General features: G+C 38.4%; 1 protein-coding gene across 4 annotated transcripts in view; it reads right to left on the reverse strand.

The window, feature by feature from the left end:
- Window positions 1–26,179, reverse strand: part of SPAG1 (sperm associated antigen 1) — an 88,787-nt gene that overhangs the window by 54,776 nt on the left and 7,832 nt on the right. For 3 of the 4 annotated variants that reach the window (XM_049853788.1, XM_049853789.1, XM_049853790.1), the window contains exons 2-8: window positions 21,181–21,322; window positions 18,459–18,618; window positions 15,384–15,509; window positions 9,917–9,981; window positions 8,301–8,407; window positions 5,240–5,345; window positions 2,271–2,401 (exon numbers count right to left, since the gene is read on the reverse strand). In XM_049853788.1, the coding sequence (XP_049709745.1) occupies window positions 2,271–2,401; window positions 5,240–5,345; window positions 8,301–8,407; window positions 9,917–9,981; window positions 15,384–15,509; window positions 18,459–18,618; window positions 21,181–21,322 (837 nt within the window). The remainder of the gene's footprint in view (window positions 1–2,270; window positions 2,402–5,239; window positions 5,346–8,300; window positions 8,408–9,916; window positions 9,982–15,383; window positions 15,510–18,458; window positions 18,619–21,180; window positions 21,323–26,179) is intronic. The other variant, XM_049853791.1, reaches the window with a different exon arrangement.

Raw genomic sequence — 26,179 nt, forward strand, 5'->3', positions numbered from 1 at the left:
AAGAATTTCCAGGTGATGCTAATACTGCTGGTTAGGGACCAATTCTGAGAAGCATTAGTAGAGCAGTAGTTCTCAAAATTTATTATACATAAGAATCACCTGGGGATCTTGTTAAACTGTACATTCTGATTCAGTATATCTGGGTGGAAATGCAAATTCTCAGCAGGGGTTCTAACAGGAACAAACCAGTTTGAAGCCCTTCTTTCTACTCCCATCATTATCCATTATCATATAGTAAGAGAGCTTTGTATTAAGTCATTTTGAAAAGAATCAGGCTTGGTAATTCTGAAAAGCAAGAATTTATATCTGATATACTTTATTATGCCATTTTAAAACTTAATTATAAATTTGACCAATTTTATTTTAGTCTTAGAATGAGCCATGAAAAATGAAAGTGTAAGTCATTTTGTCATAAATTTAATCAAAATTGTAGCACTGTGCTTTAAGCTGGAAACCCTGGTGGCGTAGTGGTTAAGTGCTACGGCTGCTAACCAAAGGGTCGGCAGTTCTAATCCTCCAGGCGCTCCTTGGAAACTCTATGGGGCAGCTCTACTCTGTCCTATAGGGTCGCTATGAGTCGGAATCGACTCAACGGCACTGGGTTGTTTTTTTTTTTTTTTTTTTTGGTGCTTTAAGTACAGTTTAGCTATTGCTCTTCAGGAATTTTTATGAAGAAATATTGATATAAAAATTATCTGTTTTTCTTACTTTTATTTTGAATAATTTTAGATTCACAGAAAAGTTACAAAGATAGTACTGAAAGTTCCCATATACCTTCAGCTACTTCCCCTAATGCTAACATCTTATACAGCCATTGCCAAAATTAAGAAATTAACATGGGTATACTACTATTAACCATAGACTTTATTCAGATTTCACCAGTTTTTCTACTAATGTCCTTTTTCTGTTCTAGGATTGCATCCAACCTACCACATTGTGTTTAGAACAATTATTTTTTTTGAGTTAAAAATAAAGTTTTGAAGAGGAAGTTATTTACTCACTTAAGCAAACATAAGATTTCTTAGTGTTTTATGGCCATGTTCATTACTAGTTTGTCTTTTCCAAATTTGTTTTTTAGTAGTGAAGATTCTGGTGTGTAAGAAATTACTCAAACAAGGAAGAATTAAAACATAAGGGCATCCTAGTGGCAGAAGAGTAGCATAGTGGTTGAATGTGGGCTCTGGCGTCTGTCATGTGGCTTTGAGTCCTGGCTCTGCCATTGGCTAGCTCTGTGATCTTGGGTGAGTCACTTAATCTCTCTGCACCTCAGTTACTTCCTTTGTAAAATCAGTGTTTTAATAATAGTATCTGTACCACTCAGGCAGTTGTGAAAATTACTGGAGTTAATATATGTAAAGCTCTTGGCAAAGGATCTGGCACAGAGGTGGTACAGGCCCAACAGGAGAACACAAAACTTTCACGGGGTGCCTGATTAAAGCTGGGAGCCTACCCAAACTCTGTGATGAAGACCAGCTAGCACAAAATGCAGGCACAAGAGGATTTTACTGAGGGCAATACATGACAATGATAGTTGGGATTGATGCACCAGGTTCTCCTCAGCACATCTATGGCTTATGCCCATCCATGTTTGCAGGCACAAAGGGGTACATTCCATGTGAAAAAAATATAAGTATTTATATTTATATGAAGTCCACAGATGTTTAAAGAAATATATTGTATCTATTATAATTTGTGTTACTCCTTCTTGGAATGAGTCCTTTTTGATAGCAGAAAAGGAAGGGAACCAAGTCTGAGTTGCATATTTCAGGCTTGGGCTATGGTAGAGAAGAATAGTCACTGAAGTGGGAAACACAAGACAGAGTGCAGGTTTTGGTGGAACGATATACTCAGTTTGGGACACATTTAATTTAAAATGTGTATGGACATCTAGGTGGTAGATGGTAGAAGGTTTTAGAGCTCCAGTATGGGCTTTTTATTTTATTCTACCAGAAAGAGTATAGTATCAGAAAAAATGTCCATATTAAAATAGACTTAATTTTTTTTTGACTAAGTGACATATTTTGAATCAAGCTTGAGATATTTCTTAAAATATACATTTTATTCAATCTTCTGGGATTATTAGCTACTTCAATACAAATAACCAGGGGTTTACATTCCAAACTGAACTTAAAAGTAATTTTATGAAGGTGGTGACTCACAAGAACAAATTTTTTATTTTAAATACTTTTAGTGTAAATGTATGAGTGTCTAAAAATGGTCTTTAATATATCCTTCTGTAAATTTTTAAATATTCTACAAATTTTTATTACCTTTTAAGTTTCCAGGTTCTAACTCCAAGACCTTTTCACAATCCTGAAAAGCACTATTCCAATTCTGTAATTTGATTTTTGCTTGAGCTCGGTTGTTATACGCAGCTACGGTAGGAAGCACTGATATACTCCTATAAAAGAAACACTTGCTGGTACCAAGCAGACTTAAGGTAAACATAAGAATATAGAAAAACTCAGCTAAAGTTATAAATGAAACGATTATAGCCTAGATCATCCAAAGTAATAAAATAATTTCTATGAATACACATAAAGGCAATATTTACATAATGCTTAAATATCCAGTTAAAAGTTTCACTCATGCTTTAATGGCAACGTGAGAATTTAAATATTCATGTTGTTGTGTACCATCAAGTTGATTCCAACTCATATCAACCCTGTTTGACAGAGTAGAAATGCCTCACAGGGTTTCCTAGGCAGTAATAAAGATTATAGGAGCAGATCACCAGGTGTTTTCTTCCTTAGAATAACTGGTGAGTTCACACTACAGACCTTCTGGTTAGCAGCTAAGCACTTAACCATTATGTCACTGGGGTTCCTAGTAAATACCTATAGATCTCCTAAAACACTGGCTTAGTTAACCTCAAATATCAAACAAATTTTTTTGACTTCTTGGGGCAATTTCCTAGTACAAAAAAAAGTAGAACAATCAACCACAACTTTATTGAGCTGTTAGTGTGTTATTAGACACAAATCAGTTTGTAATCTAAAAAGTAGACGTAACTTTAAGAAAATAATCATAAAGTAACTTCATTAAAGGAAACAAGAAGCCAGTAGTCAATGGGATGAGGAATACAGACCTTAAGAGAGCAAATTTTACTAGAAGTGTGAATGCAAAAGAATTAATGAAAAGAAAAACTTAGCATCTACTGGGCTGTTGCTCAAGAATTTGATTTGGAATACTGTGAAATAATGTATACCCAGATACAGGAAAGGTAAGGATATTGGTACATTCAATTTACTAAATCCAGAAAAGAAGTAGAAGATGAAAATGGAAGAGTCACAGAAAGTGTCGATTTCCAAGATCATTACCAAACCAAAACCAAACTGTTGTCATCGAGTTGATTCTGATTCTTGGTGACCCCTTGTATTACAGAATAGAACTGCTCTGGAGGGTTTTCTTGGTGGCAATCTTTACAGAAGCAGATAACCAAGTCTTTCTTCTGCAGTGCTGCTGGTGGGTTTGAACCGCCAACCTTTAGGTTAGTAGGTGAGTGTAAACCATTTGCACCACCCAGCAACCTACTAAGATCATTAAAGATGAATACAAAGAAACTGCCTGGTTGGGTAGAGACCAGACACGGAAAACACACATGAATAATAACAAGAGTATCTTACGCTGAGTACACAGGCCGGACCAAGCAGAACTGCCCCCACAGGGTTTTCCAGGTTGCAGTCTTTACGGGAGCAGATTACCAGGACTTTCTCCCGCGGAGCCGCTGGGTGGGTTTGAACCACCAACTTTTTGGTTAGCAGCCAAGTACTTAACAGTTACACCACCAGGGCTCCTGAGGTAGACACTATCATATCCTCATCACGGTGAAAAAACTGAGGCAAGAGAGGTGAAGAACCTGCCCCAGGTCAGAAAGTGGTAGTCTGAGTTTCCTTAACCAAGGTGCTACGCTGCTTTAATCCATCAGTGGTATGAGTCCTCAAGAGAACGTAAAAGTTTTGCTCCCCTAATATACAAGACAATCACTAGAGAGACTCTTCACTGGTGGAGATGTACAAGAAGAGAAAGACCAACATCAGAGCTGGAGAGGTCTGACAACAACTTGCTTGAATAGGGAAGGCTGCACTGAGTGAATAATCCATCAAATATCCTCTTTACTTTGTGTGTTCACTTAAACAGTCTAAGGAGACAACCTTCTCCAGAGACACAAACAACTTTAAGAAACAAAACAAAGTAAAACCAACCATCTTCATTCTGAGGGTTGAAGGAAGATTTTACAGCGTTTTGTTTTAAGGTAACACTAGTGATTTGGTAAGCACCATTTGTCTGTAACACTATTTCAGTCTACTTTTCATAGACTATAAGAGCTTCAAAAGTTCATACAACAAATATTTGTTCAACATCTGCTACAAACCAGGTACTTGGCTGGACATTAGGGATAAAATGGTGTAAAAAACTGACAGTTGGGCTCTGCCCTCACAGAGCTTAAAGTCCAGTTGACATCTGACAAGTGATACAAAGGAGAAATAAGATTGTTACAAGTGCCTATAACTTGGGGAGTAGGGTGGGGCTGCGATTTAACCCAGTGTGTGGGAGGTCAGGAAAGACTTCCCTGAGGAAGTGAGGCACTGGCTGTTACCTGAAATATAAAGAATGTAAATAATGAGAAGAAGGAAGAACATTCCAGACAGAAGACTCAACACGTAGAAAGGCCCTGGGAGGGAGATCTACAAGTACTAGGATTAGATCCAGGCAATCTGACTCCAGAAGCCAAACTCTTGACCTCTATGCTATATGAAAGGAACCTGGTGGTACAGTGAGTAAGCTCTCAGCGGCTAACCAGAGGGTCCATGGTTCAAACCCACCAGACACTCCACAGAAGAAAGATGTCGTAGTCTTGCTTCCATAAAGATTACAGCCTTAGAAACCCTATGGGGCAGTTCTACTCTGTCCTACAGGGTAACTATGAGTCAGAATCAACTTGATGGCAACAGATAAGCTGTATGAACTTTCTATCAAGTTCCTTTCTGATAGCTTCTATTTTCTCTGAAAAGTAGGAAAGTTAAGTCATCTGCCAAAAGTGGGGGTGGGGTAGGAGGACTGAAGTTTAAGAAAAGTATTGAAAAAACAAGGCAAACATAAGTGAATTTATGACAAATCACAAGTACAATTTCTTGAATGATTCTGGCATAGACTACTGACTTACATCAATTCGACAATTAAATTTAAGCATTATCATTTTTAAAAGGGCAAGTTTGGACAACAAAAATAGGCTCACCTTGTATAATACATCACAGCTTCTTCATAATCCCCTGAGTTGAAAGCTTCATTTCCTTTTTCCTTTTCATGAGTAGCAAAAAAATCCTTTTCCCTATCAGTTAGTCCTAGAGATAAATCTATCTGTTACACGTGAAAATATACTTAAGTGTAATTTAAAAAAATTTAAATTTAAGAATGCTTATTTTTAAAACTTTGAATTAACAGAAGTTGTGTGATAGATACATTGACAACAACAACAACAAAAAAAAAAGAGTAGCTGCTAAGGCTGCTTATGTATAACCAAACACCTCATGGGGTTTTGTTTCTTGGTTTGGAGGTTTAGGGTCATAGTTTCACGGGACATCCCAGCTAATTGGCCTAATAACATGTTCAGTGCTTCTGTTCTACCTCCTGAAACTAGTGCCGTGAGATAAGCGTTAAACCTTAAGCCAAAAATATCCCCTGAATTCTTCTTTAAACCAAACAATAATTTAGCTTAACTAGTAAAGAATGTCTGCCTTGTGCTCTGTTAAGATCTATCTATATGGGATCAAAGTGACAACAGCAACTGAAAAGATCAGATAGGAACCTTAGGGGGCAGTACATTTATGTAATTGGGGAAGGAACAACTCAGAAAATGAGGGTGAGAATGGTTGCACAACTCGAAGAATGTAATCAGTGTCACTAACTGGTACATGTAGAAATTGTTGAATTGGTATATGTTCTGCTGTGTATATTCTCAACAACGAAAATAAAGTAAATTATTTTTTAAAAAATTATGGTACCAAAAAAATTGTGTATGGTTACAGAAAAAAAAAAAAAAGGATGCTTATTTAAACAATAGAAATAGAAAATCATAAAATAAACAAAAGAAAACCAAGGATTGATTCCTAAGTTTATAGATATTTCTTTTCAGAGTAGTCTTGGAGGCAACAGCCTCAACTGCTCCTTTCCTTGTACAACGAAATAAAGGCGTCTTTCTGATCTCCCATCTCGGCCTCTTGTTTATTGGCTGTAACAAGTCACATTGAGCAAAATATGGGGTTTTCACCTGACATTTCTGTTTTTTTTTTTTTTTTTTCTGGTGAGCCAGCCAGAAGTCATCACTGGGTTCCTGAGACAGACCGTGCCGGGGACCCTGCCACATGGAGAGTTCTCCAGGAGGGGATGGGGGGAATCCTGAAGGCTGATCTGCCTTGGGCCCAAGAGTGAATCCATGGGAGACACGAAATGTGCCTGAGGTTATTGGGTATGAGCACCTAGAGATCCCACCTAAGCCAAAAGTACCCCTACACTTGTTCCAGCCTGGTGAATAAAACCAAACCCATTACGGTCAAGTCAATTACAACTCATAACGATCCTATAGGGAAGAGAAGAACTGCCCCATAGAGTTTCCAAGGAGTACCTGGTGGATTTGAACTGCTGACCTTTTGGTTAGCAGCCATAGCGCTTAACCACTACACCACCAGGTTTTCCGCCTAGTGATTAGGTCTCCCTAAAAGCCTAACAGTCAGAGCCTCTCCAAAAAAAGCAGACCAGTCTTTTCGAGGTATTACTAACAACCCCAACCTCTATGAGGCCCAGCAGTCTCAAAGCTTAGATCCACCACACCCAAGAAAAACAAACTGTTCCACCAGAGGTGGAGGGACAAACTCCTCGGAACAGTGAGAAATGGACTTACAAACCTATTAAAGACCCAAGTATTTGTTTATAAAACACCCTCCTGCATAGATCCAATCCCAAACTAACTTTTTAATCTTGTTCATTGTATTACATACACTGTTTGCCTTTTTGTTTCTTTATGCTGTGTTTAAACAAGTGAAATTTATAAGAGGCTGACAGCCTTCTAGCCAACATTAGTTGCTAACCTTCTGCAAGAAATTTGTGTAGCCAAAGCTAAGTGAGAAAACAATCCATTCATCCAATTCCGTTTCCCAGAGAGAAAATGTGAAGAGTTGTTACATCTGCCAACCGTTCCCCACCTCCTCTGCTGATTTAAAAGTTCCTTAGAGAAGCCCTATCCCCTTATAAGACACACCAGACTTGGTTCACAATTGTCCAATAGTTTAAAATGGGCATTGGTCATGAGTGACCAACACCCAAAGAAAAGGAGGGAATGAGGCAGGCACCTCAGAGCCCAACACTTCTGAGAGACGCCCGCTCTGGCTTATCCTCCTACGCCAAGTAGAATAGGCCGCCCATTCTTCTAAAATTGCCCTTGACAAGATAACCACAGAATGGGCAACAGATGGCCTCGACCCGCCTCTAGGTGGAGACTTCGCCTCCTAATGAGAGAAAATCAACCTCTTCCTCCATCCTGGGAGATCAAACCCTTGTCTAAAGAAAATGCATAGTCATTTCCAAACTCTGAGCGCCTATGTAAAGGTCAGTCCTGACTATTTGTGATAAATTTGCATTTTCTTGTCTGCTCTCTGTCAAGGCCCACCTCCCCAAGCTGCCTGCCCGCAGTCTTGAGGCAACAGTCCCGATTGCTCCTTTCCTTGTACAACGAAATAAAGGCACCTTTCTGATCATCCCCTCACCCCCCAAAAAAGATATTTCTTTTTTTATCACTTAAAATTTTTGAGGGTATAGATATTTTATGATTGGTTTGTATTAATCTAAAGATGCTATTTGGAAACCCAGGTGGTATAGTGGTTAAGTGCTACAGCTGCTAACCAAAAGGCAGGCAGTTTGGATCCACCAGGCGCCCCTTGGAAACCCTGTGGGGCCGCTCTACTCTGTCCTGTAGGGTCGCTATGAATCAGAATTGACTCAACGGCAATAGGTTTTGTTTTTTGTTTTTAATTCATTTACAAGCTTCAAATGAAAACAAAGTTCTCTATCACTCAAAAAATGAATTATGGTAAGAAAAATAGGCTTATATTTTTGGAGTTTTACTAAATTCAAGTATTGCAACTATTATCTTACAAAATTATTTAAAATATAGAATTGAATTTGTTAGTGGTGGTTAACTCCAGTGGAAAATCTATAAATTTTTTAATAAAATTCTGCAACATTTAAGGAGGATGTCTTCTAGGTTGACAGTTTTCATTACTGTTCCCCCATCCCCAAATTACCTGCTGTATCTATCCTTGTCTCAATTTTAGATAAATGTGACTTGTTTATGACAGTGTTTTCTTTGTAATCTTCATCAATTTTTGAACATTCCTTCTCCACATCAAATCTTAAATGAAAGAATAATATAATACAAATAAGAAAATACAATTTATTATTTATATTCTTGTATTTATACCCCTGTGCCTTTGAACACATATTAAAAAATGCATACTAGGTTTGTATTACAAATCATTCACATTTCCCTTCAGAAAACATGCAATATAAGTGAGGACATAAAAATTAATTAGATCTACAAAGATTCTCTGGAAGAATTCTGATCAAAAGGGAGAAATGAAAAACAGAGTTTTAAACTCTCACGGAATCGAGACTTTCTAGAGCCACTCAGGCTGGATGAACTCCTGAAAATATTGCCCTGAGATATGTGTTAAACCTTAAACCAAAAATATCCCCTGAAGTCTTCTTTAAACCAAACAATAGTTTAGCTTAATTAGTAAAGGATGTCTGCCTTGAGCACTGTGCTCTTTTAAGAGCTACCTGTATGGCAACATGAAAGATTAAACAGGAAACTTAGCAGACAGTTAGTTTATGTTAATGGAGGAGTGTCATGGATTGAATTGGGTCCCCCCAAAATATGTGTAACTTGACTTGGCGGTGATTCCCAGTATTGTGTGGTTGTCCTCCATTTTGTGATTTGATGTAATTTTCCTACATGTTGGAAATCCTAATCTCTGCCTGTGGTGAATGATGCAAGATGAGGCTGTGTTAAAGAGGATTAGGGTGGGATGCAACACCCTTATTCAGGTCACAGCCCTGATCTGATATGAGGGGAGTTTCCCTGTGGTGTGGCCTGTATCGCCTTTTATCTTACAAGAGATAAAAGGAAGAGGAGTGAGCAGAAAGACAGGGACCTCCTACCACCAAGAAAGAAGAGCCGGGATAGGAGAAGCTCCTAGACCAGGGGAAGACTAATGACAAGGACCTTCCTTTCCCCAGAGCTGACAGAGACAGAAAGCCTTCCCTTGGAGCTGGAGCTCTGAATTCTGACTTGTAGCCTCCTAAACTGTGAAAGAATAAATTTCTGTTTGTTGAAGCCATCCACTTGAGGTATTTCTATTACAGTAACATTAGACAACTGAGACAGGGAGAAACAATTTGAAAAAGGAGGGTGAGGATAGTAGCTCAACTCAAAGAATGTAATCAGTGTCACTGAATTGGACATGTAGAAATTGTTGGATTTGTGTATGTTCTACGTATATTCTCAACAAACAACAAAAAAAGAAAAATCATTAAAAAAATTAATGAGATCTCTCTGTTCAGAACTTTATAGGTATAATTATGACCAATCTCCCTGTTTTTAATGTTTTATTCTTTTTTATTTTAGGTGGGTATAAGAATTATGTATTTTTAGTTGATCTTATAAACAAAAGGATGCAGTAGCTTCTTCTTTAATAACAAAATCCAAAGTGCTTAGGTTAGGTGTTTTTAGTATTCTACTGAAATAATGAGTATTGTTGACATATTCAGTTTTATAATAATTATTTAAGAAGTTATTACACTAATTTATGGTAGAAAAATCTTCAGTGACAAATTTTATATAAAGAAATGCAAAACATACTTATCCCATTCTGCATAATCCCTTGGAATTTTCTTTTTAGCTGGCTTACTTTTAGAATACTTTTCCTGAAATAAAAAAAAAAAATCATATTTTATGAGATACATTCTATCTAAGATTGGCAGGTTAATATAATGCAGTGCAAAGCATTACATTGAGATATAAAAATTGAATGGATATAAAAACAGGTCCCTTTGAAGTTATAACAACTCCAATATTATAGTTATCAACAAAATAATGTACAGCAGGTAAGAGAAAGGATTTTAAATTTGTAGTTGATCCTGAGAAAAAAACTACATACCTTCAAGTACATAAACAGGATTTTTACTAATTCATTATTTAAGATATATAAAATAAAATAGCTCACATGGGTGAAATGTGTGATTATTACTGATTTTCTTATCACCTTAAAAAGGTACTAAAGTATCATTCATTGTTTTACAACCTTGGCATTGGAGAAATAACAGAAAAAAGAATAACCACTTTGCCATATTGTTTGCAATGGCAGACACCTAACTAGGACTAATTCTATTAAAAAAGAATAAATGATTGGTTTATGTAGACAAACTGATGAAGAGGCAGGGGTATTGCCAGATGAGGAGATCCACAGCCTTTGTCCCTGCCTTTCCTCCTCTCCCAGGCTCTCCTTCTCTTTCCCCCGTCCTTAAGACTCTGCTTCTCTCTGCCTGCTGGTTTTATTTTTCCCGAAGGCTTTCTCTATGTACGGTAAAACCTGCGACAGCCAGAAACTGTGTAAGGCAGAAATCTGTAAGAGAAGGAAAACTCAAATATTTTCCACTAATAAAGTGTGACCAAAAAAAGCGGTAACACTGTACCCTGTCAAAGGTGGAAAACTTTTGAGATCTGGAAAAACAAGGCAGTCCCATCGAGTTGCGGTTCTCCTAAGTTTCACTGTAGTAGGAATCATGGCTATAAGTAGTTCTGGAATTATAACTTCACAGGCCTCCCATCAGAAAGGAAAAAGAAGAGCCACTCTTCTCTCCAGCTTCAGTTTGAGAAATCTCGGGAAAGGCCTCTGATTGGCTAGTTTAGGTCATGCGCCCATCCCTGACTAGGCACTAAGCCAAAAAGCCAAACCCCTTGCTGTCAAATTGTTTCCAACTTATAGCAACCCTATAGGACAGAGTAGAACTGCCCCACAGGGTTTCCAAGGAGCGGCTGGTTGATTCAAACTGCTGACCTCTTGGTTAGCAGCCAAACTCTTAACCACTGCGTCACCAGGGCTCCAGCAACCAAGCACTAGCATGGTGCTATAAAGTGTTCCAAATTAAGTCATATGCCTGCTGCTGAGAACCGGGAGCAGGTTCTGCAACAGAAGGGAATAGGAGGGAAGGTGTGCTGGACAGTAAACAGTAGCCATTATTCTCACATTAATCTCCCAGAGCAAGTAAAATTTTATGCTAGATAAGTGATAAAGACTAAGGAATGTTAATTTTACAAAAATATCTATATAGTCTGAAAAAAGGGAAATATAGTAGTACTTATAATAATAAAGTAGGTACTGATTTTATAAGCCATTAAAGTCTTCACTATTAGATTTGTGATGGCTAAGAGATAAATTAGCATACTAGAACTATAAACTGCATGGGGTACCATGTAGTCCTTACAGGCTCAGTAAATATCATCAGGCGCTTGAACTTATTTTTCCGCTCATAAAGACAATGTTCTCAACACTAAGGTGGTGTTTGTCATTGTTGTTAGGTAGCATAGTTTTAAAAGGGCACTAATTAGAAACCAGGGGTACTTAACACTCACAGTGGCTCTCAAATACCTGACTGTGATGAAAAAAAAAAATCCTCGGATCAGAAAATGAACATGGCTCAATAAGAGATTCAAGACATGGACCCAGGTGCATGAGATAAAATATAATGTGTGATCTTATATTTTATGTTATAAAAGAAGGCAACGTCTTCTAACTGCAGAAGATTGGGATAGGCACCACTTCTACATAATCCCGTAGTATTTCATACTTAGTCTCTTATAATCCATGACATACTCCATAGTGGGAATCAAACTTTTTGGTATCAGGATCTTTTTACACTCTTGAAAATTATTGAGGACGCCAATGAGCTTTTGTTTAGGTAGGCTATATCTACTGATATGTACAATATTAGAAATTAAAACTGAGAAAGTGTTCAATTATTTATTCATTAATTTAAATATAACAGTGATAAGCCCATTGCATGTTAGCATAAAGAGCATATTTTTTATGAAAATAACTAAATTAAAAAAAAATAGAAGAATGGCATTGTTCTACATTTTTGCAAATTTCTTTTTTTCTATTTTTTTATTGTGCTTTAGATGAAGGTTTACAGAGCAAATGCGTTTCCCATTAGACAATTTACATATTGTTTCGTGACATTGGTTGCCAACCCCACGGTGTCCCAACACTCTCCCCTTCTTGATCTTGGGTTCCCCATTATCAGCTTTCCTGTCCCCTCCTGCCTTCTCATTCTTGCCCCTGGGTTGGTTTGCCCATTTAGTCTCAATTTGTTTTATGGGCCTGTATAATCTTTGGCTGAAGGGTAAACCTCAGGAGTGACTTCAATATTGAGTTAAAAGGGTGTCCGGGAGCCATAATCTCGGGGTTTCTCCAGTCTCTGTCAGACCAGTAAGTCTGGTTTTTCTTTTGTGAGTTTCAATTTTGTTCTATATTTTTCTTCAGCTCTGCCCAGGACCCTCTATTGTGATCCCTGTCAGAGCAGTTGGTGGTGATAGCTGGGCACCATCTAACTGGGCTGGACTCAGCCTGGTGGAGGCTGTGGTAGTTGTGGTTCATTAGTCCTTTGGACTAACCTTTCCCTCGTGTCTTTGGTTTTCTTCATTCTTCCTTGCTCCAAATGGGGTGGGACCATTAGAGCATCTTAGGTGGCCACTCACAAGCTTTTAAGACCCCAGACGCTGCTCCCCAAAGTAGGATGTAGAAAGTTTTCTTTATAAATTATGTTATGCCAATTGAGCTAAATGTCCCCTGAGACCTGGTCCCCAGCCCTACCCAACCCTCAGCCCAGTAATTCGGTCCCTCAGGGAGTTTGGATGCAAATTTCTTTCATGTGTGGTTTAAAACAGCTGGGTTCTCATATCTTCTTTGGCATTCATTCTGTTGTGCCATGCTCTTTTGAGGAAGTATATGCTATGCCTCACACAGATATGTGGTTACAAAAGTATTCTATTAGGTTTTTTGGATAATTATTTCTGCTTTGAAATTATATCTAAACTCAACGAGTGGTAATTTCTTAAAGATTAGTTATAATGTAGAAATATAGACTCTGAAACCATATCAATAAACTTTTTGTACATTAAAATCCACCCATCTATTTTGTATTTTGAATGGGTGTTTTACACATGTACAATTTTGTAAAATCAAGAATTGGTCATTCTGAGTTACCCAGATCTTCCAAATGCTGACACATTTCATTGTATGACATTAAAAAAAAAATCACATTTTCCCAAGAGTATGGCCCCTGGACACCCTTTTAACTCAGTACGGAAGTCACTCCTAAGGCTCACCCTTCAGCCAAAGATTAGACAGGCCCATAAAACAAAATGAAACTAAATGGACACACCAGCCGAGGGGAAAGGACAAGAAGGCAGGAGTGGACAAGAAAGCTGGATGAATGGAAATGGGGAACCCAAGGTAGAGAAGGGGAGAGTGTTGACATGTCACCGGGCTGGCAACCAATGTCACAAAACAATATGTGTATTAATTGTCTAAAGAGAAACTAATTTGCTCTGTAATCCTTCATCTAAAGCACAATAAAGAAATAAATAAGCAAATAATCTCATTTGTTAATATCCCTACCAAAAAAATAAAATAAACCCATTGCCGTCGAGTTGATTCCGACTCATAGCAACCCTATAAGACAGAGTAGAACTACCTCATAGGTTCCCAAGGAGCAGCTGGTGGATTTGAACTGCCAGCCTTTTCGTTAGCAGCCAAATGCTTAACCACTGTGCACTAGGGCTCCAATATCCCTACAGAGTTCATAAAAAAGTCTTTAAGTATTCTTCTTAAATGGGATATTTTTTGCACAAACAGGTATTCCGAGAGTCACATATCAAATACCCTAATTTGCATTTGAAAGCTTAGATTTTATCACTAGCAACAAATACTGTCAATTCTTTTCCCTGAAGTGACAGGCCACATTAATCATTTTCGAGGAAATGTCTGCCAAAAACCCATGTCTGAATAACCATAGTTTGTCAGTCACTCTTTCTAGTAAAAACAATGTCCTAGGAAAAAAAACAGCTACTTTAGCTCGCAACTCAATCACACAATACCTTTTCTTAAGATATCTATGATATTTTCTACCACTATGCAGTATCGTGGTTTCTGTGAACTTCTCATTTTGTCACACAGAATATTAAAATGATGTGTTTTTGAGGTTCAAGTTTGAATACAATGAATAAATTTTACTTGTTTCATCAAGGACATTCTAAACTGAAACTGGATTTTTTTTTTTTTTTTTTTTACTGTGGTGTGTAGCAGTGGAGAAAACAATGACTACTAGTAGTACCGATACCTGGATTTGTGCTAAGGCACCAGCAGTTTTGCCCACTATTGCTTTTGCACCCTCAGCACAAATGTCGACATAGTGAAAAAGACAAAGTATTACTATGATTAAAATAGCTTTGACTTTCTGAACAGGTTCTTGGGGATCTAGGGATGCACAGACCATACTCTAAGAACTGTTATACTACTGATCTGCCTATCCCACTAGACTATAAACCCCTTGAGGGTAGAAACCAAGTCTTAGTCATTGTTCTGTCTCCAGGACACAGACTCGGCACATAGTGGATGTTCAATAAATATGACTTTATTGATTACAGACAGTGGCGTCCTTACCATACTACTGTGAACCTCAGTTACCTGAATAATTCCTAATGGAAAAGATCAAGAAGGTAAATTATCAGAGAGCAGAGTCACGAAGGACTGTGGGTTTTTAAAAATAAAATTGGGGATTCAAAGAAGAGAACAGAATAACAAGAATGAGTCCATTAGGAAGGAAGAAAATTAGGTAACTATCCTATCAAAAATAAGAGGAATAAAAGAAAAAAAGTAGGGCAGAGGGATTGGAATGAGAGAGCCAAGTGAAAGCCCAGAGACCCTCAACGCCGAGGAGACATGGACTAGGTTCTGTAATACCACCCAGAAAAAAACCAGTGCCCAGTGAGGGTAAAAGAGACAGGACAGGAAAAAAAAAAAAATGACGAAAGGCAGTAAACCCAAGATGCAAATCTTCAAAGGAGAAAGGTACTTCATTTTGATCTGCAAGCCAGGAGATATACTCTGCTCGAGAAGGTAACTATACGTGGCCAGCTGAAAACAATCCCAACTCCTGGAGGGCATCACACTTTGGCTACTCCAATTAAACTGAGAGAGCTCTCTTTAAAAAACCACCACCACCTTCTCCACCTACCACCCACACCTCCCCCCAGAAAGGCCTACCTTGCCAACAGGAAGACAGCTGTTTGAACCACGAACTGGAGGCAAATTATTGTTCATGGCTGGAAATGTTTCAGTTTCAGGGAAGTGTATTTTATTTTCTTCTTTTTTAATTTCTGATACCCAACTCTAAGAACAAGGGAGAAAGAGGTAAATATACAGTTTGAAATAATTAATCAGGCATGAGAAAGGACTATACATCATCATAGTTTCCTCTGGGTCAATATTTTAGATGGCAATTTGATCATCCCATTCTATCTGGAATGTTTTTCCTACTTTTATTTATCTTGCTAGATCTTATTTATCATCTCTTCCAACAAGCTTTCCCTGAACCTCCTGGATGGGCTAAAAGTGCTCGTCCTGTATGCATGACCATAAAGATTTTAAATCATCTATTTATTATTTGTCTCTCTCAATGTACTGTGAGCTCCTTGAGGGTGGGGCCTATGTCTTAATCTCATATTTGTGATTCAAGAACCTAGCACAATGTCTGGCACACAATAGGTTTTCGATAATTTTTGCTGAACTGAATTATCATAGGTGCCAGGAAAAATTGAGTGGATGCTGTAAATAAAAGAGATTTCTTTATTATCTGTAAAATTCTATTATTTATTCAGCAAATACATATTGAAGGTCTAATGTTTATCAGATACCCTTATACAGGCACTAGGGTGCAATAATAACTATATTATCTGTCCCATCCATACAGGACACAGGGAGGATGGAAGGGGGCATGAAACGAAAAAGAAAAACAAGGGAAGAGAGGTACAAAGAAGGGGAGAATTTTTTTTTTGTAATTCCTAGTAATTTTTTTAAACTGTACTTTAGATGACGGTTTACAGAACAAACTAGCTTCTCATTAAACAGTTTGTACACAATTGTTTTATGACATCAATTAACAACCTCACAACATGTCGACACTCTCCCTTCTCTACCTTGGGTTCCCTATTACCAGCTTTCTTGTCCCCTCCTGCCTTCGGGCTAGTGTGTCCCTTTAGTGGAAAGAGGAAAAATTTTAGAAGGAGTAAGGGAGAATGGGGAATGAGGAAGAAGTGGCAAAGAAAGTGTGGAAAAAAAGGGAAGTGAGAAGGGAACAAACTCAAGAAGTGACAAAATGGAAAGGACACACAATGGGGGAGAAAGCAGGCTCTGCAACTAAGCCTAATCTGTTTATATGTTAAAGATAACACCAAAGAATTGTGGGTACAAAGTGTCTTTTGTTGCTGAATTAGTCCATTCCTAATGGTTGTTGCTGTTAGTCGCTGTGGAGTCCATTCTGACTCATGGCTACCCCGTGTGTGCAGAGCAGAACTGCTCCACAGGGTTTTCAACTTTTGCGGAAGCAGATCCGGAGGCCTTTCTTCCAAGGCCTCTGAGTGCATTTGGACCACCAGCCTTTCAGCCAGTGCTTAAGCATTTTAGCCAACCAGCTGCTGTGAAGTGTTGTTCTTGACTTGTTAATAGATTACCAGATTTTCAAACTCAATTCAATGAAATGGTAAAACGAGAAAGCTTAAAGTCTTAAAAATTTAGCTTTCTGAGTTAGAGAATACATATACTTCAAAATTGTTTTTAAATGTATTAACCATTCCCAGAAATATATGCTAAATAAAATAAATAAAAGGAAAGCAAAAAACCTGTCTTTCCAGAGTCAGTTTTAAAAAAATACTCTACCCATCACCAGCAGAATGCACATTATTTTCCAGTGCGTACAGAACATTCAGGAAGACAGAACACTTACTGGGCCATAAGACAAGTCTCAATAAATTTAAAAGGACTGAAATGATACAAACTATCTTCTCTGACTACAATGGAATTAAACTAGAAATCAACAATAAAAAGATACCTGAAAAACCCCAAAACCTTTGGATATCTAATAATATATTTCTAAATAATCCAAAAAAGAAATCACAAGGGAAATTAGAAAATATTTTTAACTAAATGTAAATGAAAGCACAACACACCAAATTTGTGAGACATAACTACAAAGGCCTCAAATCAATACATATGCTTCCATCCTAAAAAAAAAAAAAAAAAAACCCAAAAAAGATGAGCAAATTAAGTTCAAACTGAACAGAAGTAAAGAAATTAAAAAAAAAAAAAAAAAAAGAGCAGAAATCAGTGAAGTAGAAAACAGGAAAGCAGTAGAGAAAACTGATGAAAATGAAGGCTTTCTCTGAAAAGACCAATAAAATTGATAAACCTCTAGCCAGACTGATAAGGAAAATAAGAGATAGAATAAAAATGACCAACATCAGGAATGAAAGAGGGTCGTCATTACAGATGCTACTGGTGGGAGAGTACAAAGGTACAACTTTTCTGGAGAACATGGAAATAGGTTTCAAATCCTATCTGAAAATTTCAAAAAATATTCAAACTCTTTGATTAAGAAATTTGAATTCTAATAATTCTTTCTGAGGAAATAACTAGGGTAGTACAAAAAAAATTTTGGACAAACACGATTTATAGAGGGGCACAGTGGTTGGGAGCTTGGCTGCTAATCAAAAGGTTGGCAGTTCAGATTCACTAGCCACTCCCTGGACACTCTGTGGGGCAGTTCTACTCTGTCCTATAGGGTCACTGTGAGTCAGCAGTGACTCGAAGGCAACAGGTTTGTTTGCTTGTTTGTTGTTTTGATTAAACTATGATTTTTCAAAGGATGGAATATTAGTCATTTAAAACACGCACACAACGCACACACACACAGGTGGGCATTCATAATATTCTCCTGGGTGCAAAAAGCAACCGATACTACCTAAGTAATTACCACTAAAGGCAGCCCAGATGGCGCAAGGGTTAAGCACTCAGCTGCTAACCAACGGTGGGTGGTTTGAACCCACCAGCCCCTCCGTGGGAGAAAGATGTGGCAGTCTGCTTCTGTAAAGATTTACAGTTTGGGAACCACATGGGGCTCTTCTGTTCTATGGGGTCGCTATGAGTCAGAGTTGACTCTATGGCAACAGGTTTAATTACCACCAAGAGCCTTTTACTGACAGACAAGAAGCCTTCAGGATGTCAGATAAGTGAAGCAGATGCATATACAATGTCACTACGATATTTATCACATATTGGTGTTACCTTTATATCGCCATCGATTTTTTCCCATTCTTCTGCCGTAAAACTGGATGCTGTTGCCGCAGGCTTATCTTTCCTCAAGGCTCTACTTTGAGGAGCTAAGCTTTTAAGGCGCTTTTCACAAAATTCTGTAAGTTCAGGATAATATCCTTCCTCACCAGACCTTAAAAAAAAAAAAATTCTTAGAGAGTTAAAGCCGTATCTAGAGATCATCTAGGCAGACTGTTTACTATTTGGGTTCCACGGAGTCAAGGGGCTCTTGGGAGATCTCAAGGGCTGTCCCTGCACAAGGCCAAAGGCTGGGCTGCTCTGCTGGCTTCCCTCCCACCCTCCCCTACGAGCGCAACCTCTATTTTCATCTGTTAATCGATGAAGTAATGAAACAAAGGGGAAAAAACAAACAAACAAAAAACTCCAAAGGAACCAATTTCCATCATACACACTTTAAAAATGGAATAAATAACATTTTCTCTCCTCTTTAATACACATATGGTTACTTTTATGCATAAGGTAATTTAAACTTCTAAGTCGAAATTCAATATTGGAGACAGGGACAGAGCGAGAATTTGGACTTCTTTCCAATGAGGAGTTTCTGTTTGTAATCCAATTTTTTTTTCAAAGGCACAGGAATAAATGATAGAGACTGATTAGACAAAAAGTCTCTAAATTTAACCAGTCAAGGAATAGTTTCTTCCTTAGAGAGTTAAACTGAGACATCAGTTTTTTGTTTGTTTTTAAGGAAAATCAATCTTTTCTACTTCTCTTGTAGTTCTGTTTACTCTTAATTTTTTTAAGAAAAATAGAAGTCGATCCGTTTTCAAATGAAATATTAAAAATAATTCCAACTCAACACAATATAATTTAACCAGGCCAGTCATAGGATTTCTTGGAATCAACATTATAACAAAAACCTATTGCCGTAGAGCTGATTTCGACACACAGAGATCCTACAGGACAGAGTAGAACTATTCCATAGGGTTTCCACAGCTGTGATCTTTTCGGAAGGAGACTGCCACATCTTTCTCCCAAGGAGCAGCTGGTAGGCTTGAACCACCAACCTTTCTGTTAGCAGCTGAGCACTTAAACACTGTACCACCAGGGTGCCTTTAACACTATTACAGTGGTTTTCAAACTCTTTCATCCCATAAACTTGTCATGTTCTCCATGAATCCTTGACCAAATATGAATGAAAATACTCTTACACTGCTGAGGAAAACAATGATATGATTCTTCACCTTCTATTTCAGAAATAATGAGATTATTACATCAACTCTGGCTGGGGACAAGCAGTGTTTAGGGAGGACAAGAGGATAGGGTGATGACAGAGAAAAAGAAAGAACACAGTGATAATGAAGGAAAGCAGTCAGAAGAATGAAGAGAGAACCACTGCCAAGCATTAGGAATACTGGACTACTGATGCCACAGGAAGGAGTATTTGCACTCCATAACCACCTTCTGCAATAGAATTCTGGCCTCCAAATGAACACACACCAAGAAATCCTGAATCAGTGTCAAAGGTTGCTACTGCAAGGGGCAGTGTTTCTCAAAGTGGGCTCCTTTGTCCACCTGTACAACAATCAGCTTCCCACCCTCTGCACTTGTTAAAAACACATGGTCCTGGGACCTACACCACATTTCCTGAAGTGGCATCTCTGGAAATGGGGCCCTCAATTTTGCATTTTTAACAAGAACATTTGATGCACATAACAGTTTGGCAATCAGGCTCTTACCCTGAGAAGGCCCGGATTCCTTCTCGTCTGATGCCATCTTCAGTCCTCCCCACCACCCTCCCTCTGATCAGCTTCCTGTAAGCCAGCCACCTATGCTGGCAGATGGTATGGAGAGTGCCAAAGAACTCTGTTGGTGTCGGCTGGGGCAGTAGCCTTACCTCCTAACAGCCACTTCCACAGCTACTTTATGTTTTCCTGGAAAAATGTGGAGGAAGCAAGAAAAATACCCCCTTATATGCTAACTGCTGGGGCCCTGGTGGTGCAGTGGTTATGAGCTATGGCTGCTAACCAAAAGGATGGTAGTTCAAATCCAGCAGCCACTCCTTGGAAACCCTATGGGGCAGTTCTACTCTGTCCTATAGGGTTGCCATGAGTTGGAATCGACTCAATGGCAACAGGCTTTTTGGTATACTGATTATTAATGCTGGAAGTAGAGCTAGTCAGAACCCTCAAAACTAACCAAAGAAGGTGGAGTTTTTCCTAGGGGACACTGGGTTCACATCAATGGTGGTAGAATAGTTAGAAAAAAGATAGGGATAAGAGTTGTGCAACATGAAGAGTATAAACAATGTTACTGAGTTGTACATGCAGAAACTGATGAATTGGCAAATGTTTTGTTTGGTATATTTGCACTATGTAAAAAAAAAATCCAGTATTGCAAAGTCAGCCCTTAAAGACCAACTAGCATTGGCACTTGTTTCTCTGCACTATTCAGTTATTTTCTTGAAACTCTGCAGGCAAATTAAAGTACAGAAACTAACTGAACCCTAAGGATGATATTAAAATATTTATGTTAATCAGATGGGGGGGGGACCTAACCATAGAAGCAAAACCACTATTCTGAAACCTAACATGGACAAGACCAACAAACAGCCTCAATGTTTGAAATTGTCTCCAATATTTTTAATGTAACTTTTAATTTTTAGAAGGCAGGAACAATATAATTAAAATCAACAGACTATTACTGAAACATGAAACAATTTTTAAATGCTTACCTGAGCACACAAAAAATTTTTTCCAAGTGTTTAATATCTGAACATTTTTCAATATATTTGAAATCCAAATGTTCAACAGGAATTTTAAATGTTTTTGTTGTTCCAAAGCCCCACAATGATGGACAGTCTTTGGCAGTCATGCCTGAAATATTCAACAGTACAGGACAACAGTTAACAATATATACAGTAATAGTCCGTTTGGACAGCAGTAAGCATCTAGGTACTTCTGTGATATCTATTTTTCATTTCTATAGAAAAGGGGGAGATGGAGAGCTTTCTTCCAGGGAGAAAGAAGGTACTTATTTTAAACACTCTCACCCTGATAATAACAGTTAACATTTCTGGAGCTAAATTAGTGATGGGCCACGTATGGCTTATCTCGCTCAATCTTCACTCATGCAAAGCTGGAATACAATGACAAAGTAGGTTTTGGCGCTCAACTGCTTTTTTAAGATATCTTTTAATATTGATTTTAAATGATCTTCTTCCACCTTGAACCAGTTGCCGTTGAGTCAATTCAGACTCATAGCGACCCTACAGGACAGAGTAGAACTGCCCCACAGGGTTTCCGAGCTATGATCTTTACGGAAGCAGACTGCCTTATTTTTCTCCCTTGGAGAGGCTGGTGAGTTCGAACCACCGACATTTCAGTTAGCAGCCAAGTGCTTAACCACTGTACCACCAGGGCTCCTTTGTCCACCTTAGCTGTTTATTAAACTCCCAATCATCCTTTGCGATTCAGAACAAACATAGGTAGCATCTTTTTAAGTTTGCCTAACATCACTCTCTTCCCGTTCTTTGCCTCCTTACATTCCCTGCCACTCACTCCCATCAATCAACAACTTCCAGATACGTGTTCTAAAACACTTTGTACATACCTTGTTTATAGCACGTGGCACATATTTTAATTTTATTTCTCTGTCTTCCCTTCTAGATTGTGAGAGATCCTACTTTTATCCATCTTCATAACTTCAGGACTAGCATAAGTAGTGTCTCATGCCAAAATCAAACCCGTTGCCATGGAGTCAGTTCTGACTCTTGGCGCCTCCATGTGTTTGCAGAGTAGAACTGTGTTCCACAGGGCTTTCATGGCTGTAAGCTTTCAGAAGCAGATCATCAGGCCTTTCTTCCAAGATGACGCTGGGTCAGTTCCTACTGCCAACCTTTTGGTTAGTAGCCACGTGCTTAACCATTTGCGCCACCCAGGGACTCTTCGTCCCGTCATAAACACTTGCTGAATTGAACTTAATTGGGAATAAGAAGGCCTTGGACAGCTTCACCATAGTGATCCTGCTGCTAATAATGATGGTAATAATAACAGCAAGAAATACTTATACAGTTCTTAATGTGTGCAGGGCACCATTCTAAGCACTTTATATGTATTACTTCATTTAATCCTTCAAGTACTATAGCAGGTAGATATTAAGTAGAGAATGATAATAATAAAAACAGTTAACATTTATGAAGCTAAATACTAAGTCCCATATATGATCTTACTTAATTTTCTAATTTCTCCCATGAAATATAACAATTACTAACGTTTTACGTGAGTTTAAGTTCCCAGTAAGTAAACTGCTTAAGGCCATATAGCTTAGTAGTGAAAAAAGGATTTGAATCTCAATAGGCTAACTACAGATCTCACTTGGTTAACAATTGAACCAGTGCTTTTCAAACTGCAGGTGCCAACCCATGAAATCAGTTTAGAGAGCTGAAAGGAGCATTCTTTTAAAATGAGATAAAATGTCGTTGTTAGGTGCCACTGAGATGGTTCCGACTCACAGCAACTCTATGTATAACAGAAAGAAAGCACCGCCGGATCCTATGCCATCCTCACAGTCATTGTTATGCTTGAGCCCACTGCTGCAGCCACTATGTCAATTCATCTCCTTGAGGGTCTTCCTCTTTTTTGCTGACCTTCTACTTTACCAAGCATGATGTCCTTCTCCAGGGACTAATCCCTCCTGATAACATGTCCAAAACAGGTGAGACAAAGTCTCACCATCCTTACTTCTAAGGAGCATTCTGGCTGTGCTTCTTCCAAGACAGATTTGTTCATTCTTTCAGCAGTCCATAATATATTCAATATTCTTCACCAACACCATAACTCAAAGGCATCAATTCTTCAGTCTTCCTTATTCATTGTCCAGCTTTCGCATGTGTATGAGGCGACTGAAATATCATGACTTGGGTCAGGTTCACCTTAGTCCTCAAAGTGACATCTTTGCTTTCTAACACTTTGAAGAGGTCTTTTGCAGCAGATATGCCCAATCCCATACGTCATTTCATTTCCTGACTGCAGCTTCCATAAATGATGATTGTGGATGCAAGTAAAATGAAATCCTTGACAATATCATGATGTTGCTTACTGGTCCAGTTGTGAGGATTTTTGTTTTCTTTATGTTAAGGTGTAATCCATCCAGAAGGCTGTAGTCTGATCTTCATCAGTAAGTGCTTGAAGTTCTCTTTGCTTTCGGCAAGCAAGGTTGTGCCATCTGCATATCTCAGGTTGTTAATGAGTCTTCCACCGATCCTGATGCCACATTCCTCTTCATATAGTCCAGATTCCCAGATTATTTGCTCAGCATACAGATTGAATAAGTACGGTGAAAGGATACAATCCTGACACACACCTTTCTTGATTTTAAACCATGCAGTATTCCCTTGCTCTGTTGGCATGACTGCCTCTTGGCCTATGTACAGGTTTCACATGAGCACAGCTAAGTGTTCTGGAATTCCCATTCTTCGAAATGTTATCTGTAATTTGTTATGATTCACATAGTCGAATGCCTTTGCATAGTCAATAAAACAGAGGTAAACATGTTTCTGGTATTTTCTCCTTTCAGCCATAATCTGACATCAGCAATGATATCTCTCAGTCCACATCCTCTTCCAAATCCAGCTTGAATTTCTGGCAGTTCCCTGTCGATGTACTGCTGTAACAGTTTTTTTTAATTATCTTCAGCAAAACTTACTTGCCTGCGATATTAATGATATTGTTCGATAATTTCTGTTGGATCACCTTTCTTTGGAATGGGCACAAATATGGATCTCTTCCAGTTGATTGACCAGGCAGCTGTCTTCCAAATTTCTTGGCATAGATGAGTGAGCACTTCCAGCGCTGCATCCATTTGATGAAACTTTTCAACTGGTATTCCATCAATTCCTGGAGTCTTGTTTTTTGCTAGTGCCTTCAGTGCAGCTTGGACTTCTTCCCTCAGTACCATCGGTTCTTGATCATATGCTACCTCCTGAAATGCTTGAATGTCAACCAATTTTTTTTAGTACAGTGACTCTGTATATTCCTTCCATTTGTTTCTGATGCTTCCTGCATCATTATTTTGCCCATAGAATTCCTCAAAATTGCAATTCACGGCTTGAATTTTTTCTTCAGCTCTTCCAGCTTGAGAAATACCAAGCGTATTCTTCCCCTTTGGTTTTCTATCTCCAGGTCTTTGCACATTTCATTATAATACTTCATTTTGTTTTCTTGAGCTGCTCTTTGAAATCTTCTGTTTAGCTGTTTTACTTCATATTTCTTCCATTCATTTTAGCTACTCTACGCTCAAGAGCAAGTTTCAGAGTCTCATCTGACGTCCATTTTGGTCTTTTCTTTCTTTCTTTTTAATGACCTTTTTTTTTTTTTTTTTATGTATAACGTCCTTGATGTCTTCCCACAACTCGCCTGGTCTTCGATCATTAGTGTTCAATTCATCAAATCTATTCTTGATATGGTCTCCATATACTCAAGGGGGATATACTCAAGGTCGCATTTTGGCTCTTGTGGACTTGTTTTAATTTTCTTCAGCTTCAACTTGAACTTGCATATGAGCAATTGATATTCTGTTCCACAGTCCACCCCTGACCTTATTCTGATTGATGATACTCGGCCTTTCCATCATCTCTTTCCACAGATAGTTGATTTGATTCCTGTGTTTTCCATCCAGTGAGGTCCACATGTATAGTCGCTGTTTATGTTGCCTGAAGAAAGGTACTTGCAATGAAGAAGTCATTGGTCTTGCAAAATTCTATCATGTGCACTCTGACATCGTTTCTATCACCAAGGCCATGTTTTCCAACTATAGATCCTTCGTTTCCAATTTTTGCATTCCAATCACCAATAATTATCCACACATTTTGACTGCATATTTGACCAATCTCGGAGTGCAAAAGTTGGTAAAAATCTTCAGTTTCCTCATCTTTGGCATTAGCGTTTGGTACATAAATTTGAATAATAGTTGTATTAACTGGTCTTCCTTGTAGGCATATGGATATTATCCTATCACTGACAGTGCTGTACTTCAGGATTGATCTTGAAATATCCTTTTTGATGATGAATGTGACACCATTACTTTTCGATTTGTCATTCCCCACATAGTAGAACATACAGTTGCCTGATTCAAAATGGCCAATACCAGTCCATTTCAGCTCACTAATGCTTAGGATGTCTATGTTTATATGTCCCATTTCATTTTTGACCACTTCCAATTTTCCTAGATTCATACTTCGTACATTCCATTTCCTATTATTAATGGATGTTTACAGCTGTTTCTTCTCATTTTGAGTCATGCCACATCAGCAACTGAAGGTCCCAAAAGCTTGACTCCAACCACATAATTAAGGTAAACTCTACTTTGAAGGTAGCCCTGGTAGTGCAGTAGTTAAGCATTTGGCTGTAAACCAAGAGGTTGGCAGTTCAAATCCACCTGCCGCTCCTTGGAAACCCTATAGGGCAGTTCTGTTCTGTCCTATAGGGTTGCTATGAGTTGGAATCAGCTCTACGGCAAGGATTTTTTTTTTTTTTTCTCTTCTACTTTGAGGCAGCAACTCTTCCCCAGTCATATTTTGAGTGCCTTCCAATCTGAGGGGATCATCTTCCAATATCAACGTTCTGCTGCTATTCATAAGGTTTTCACTGGCCAATTTTTTCACAGGTAGACTGCCAGGTCCTTCTTTTTAGTCTATCTTAGTCTGGAAGCTCTGCTGAAACCTGTCCACCAAG

Source organism: Elephas maximus, chromosome 15, assembly GCF_024166365.1.
Source record: "Elephas maximus indicus isolate mEleMax1 chromosome 15, mEleMax1 primary haplotype, whole genome shotgun sequence".
Taxonomy (NCBI): Eukaryota; Metazoa; Chordata; class Mammalia; order Proboscidea; family Elephantidae; genus Elephas; species Elephas maximus.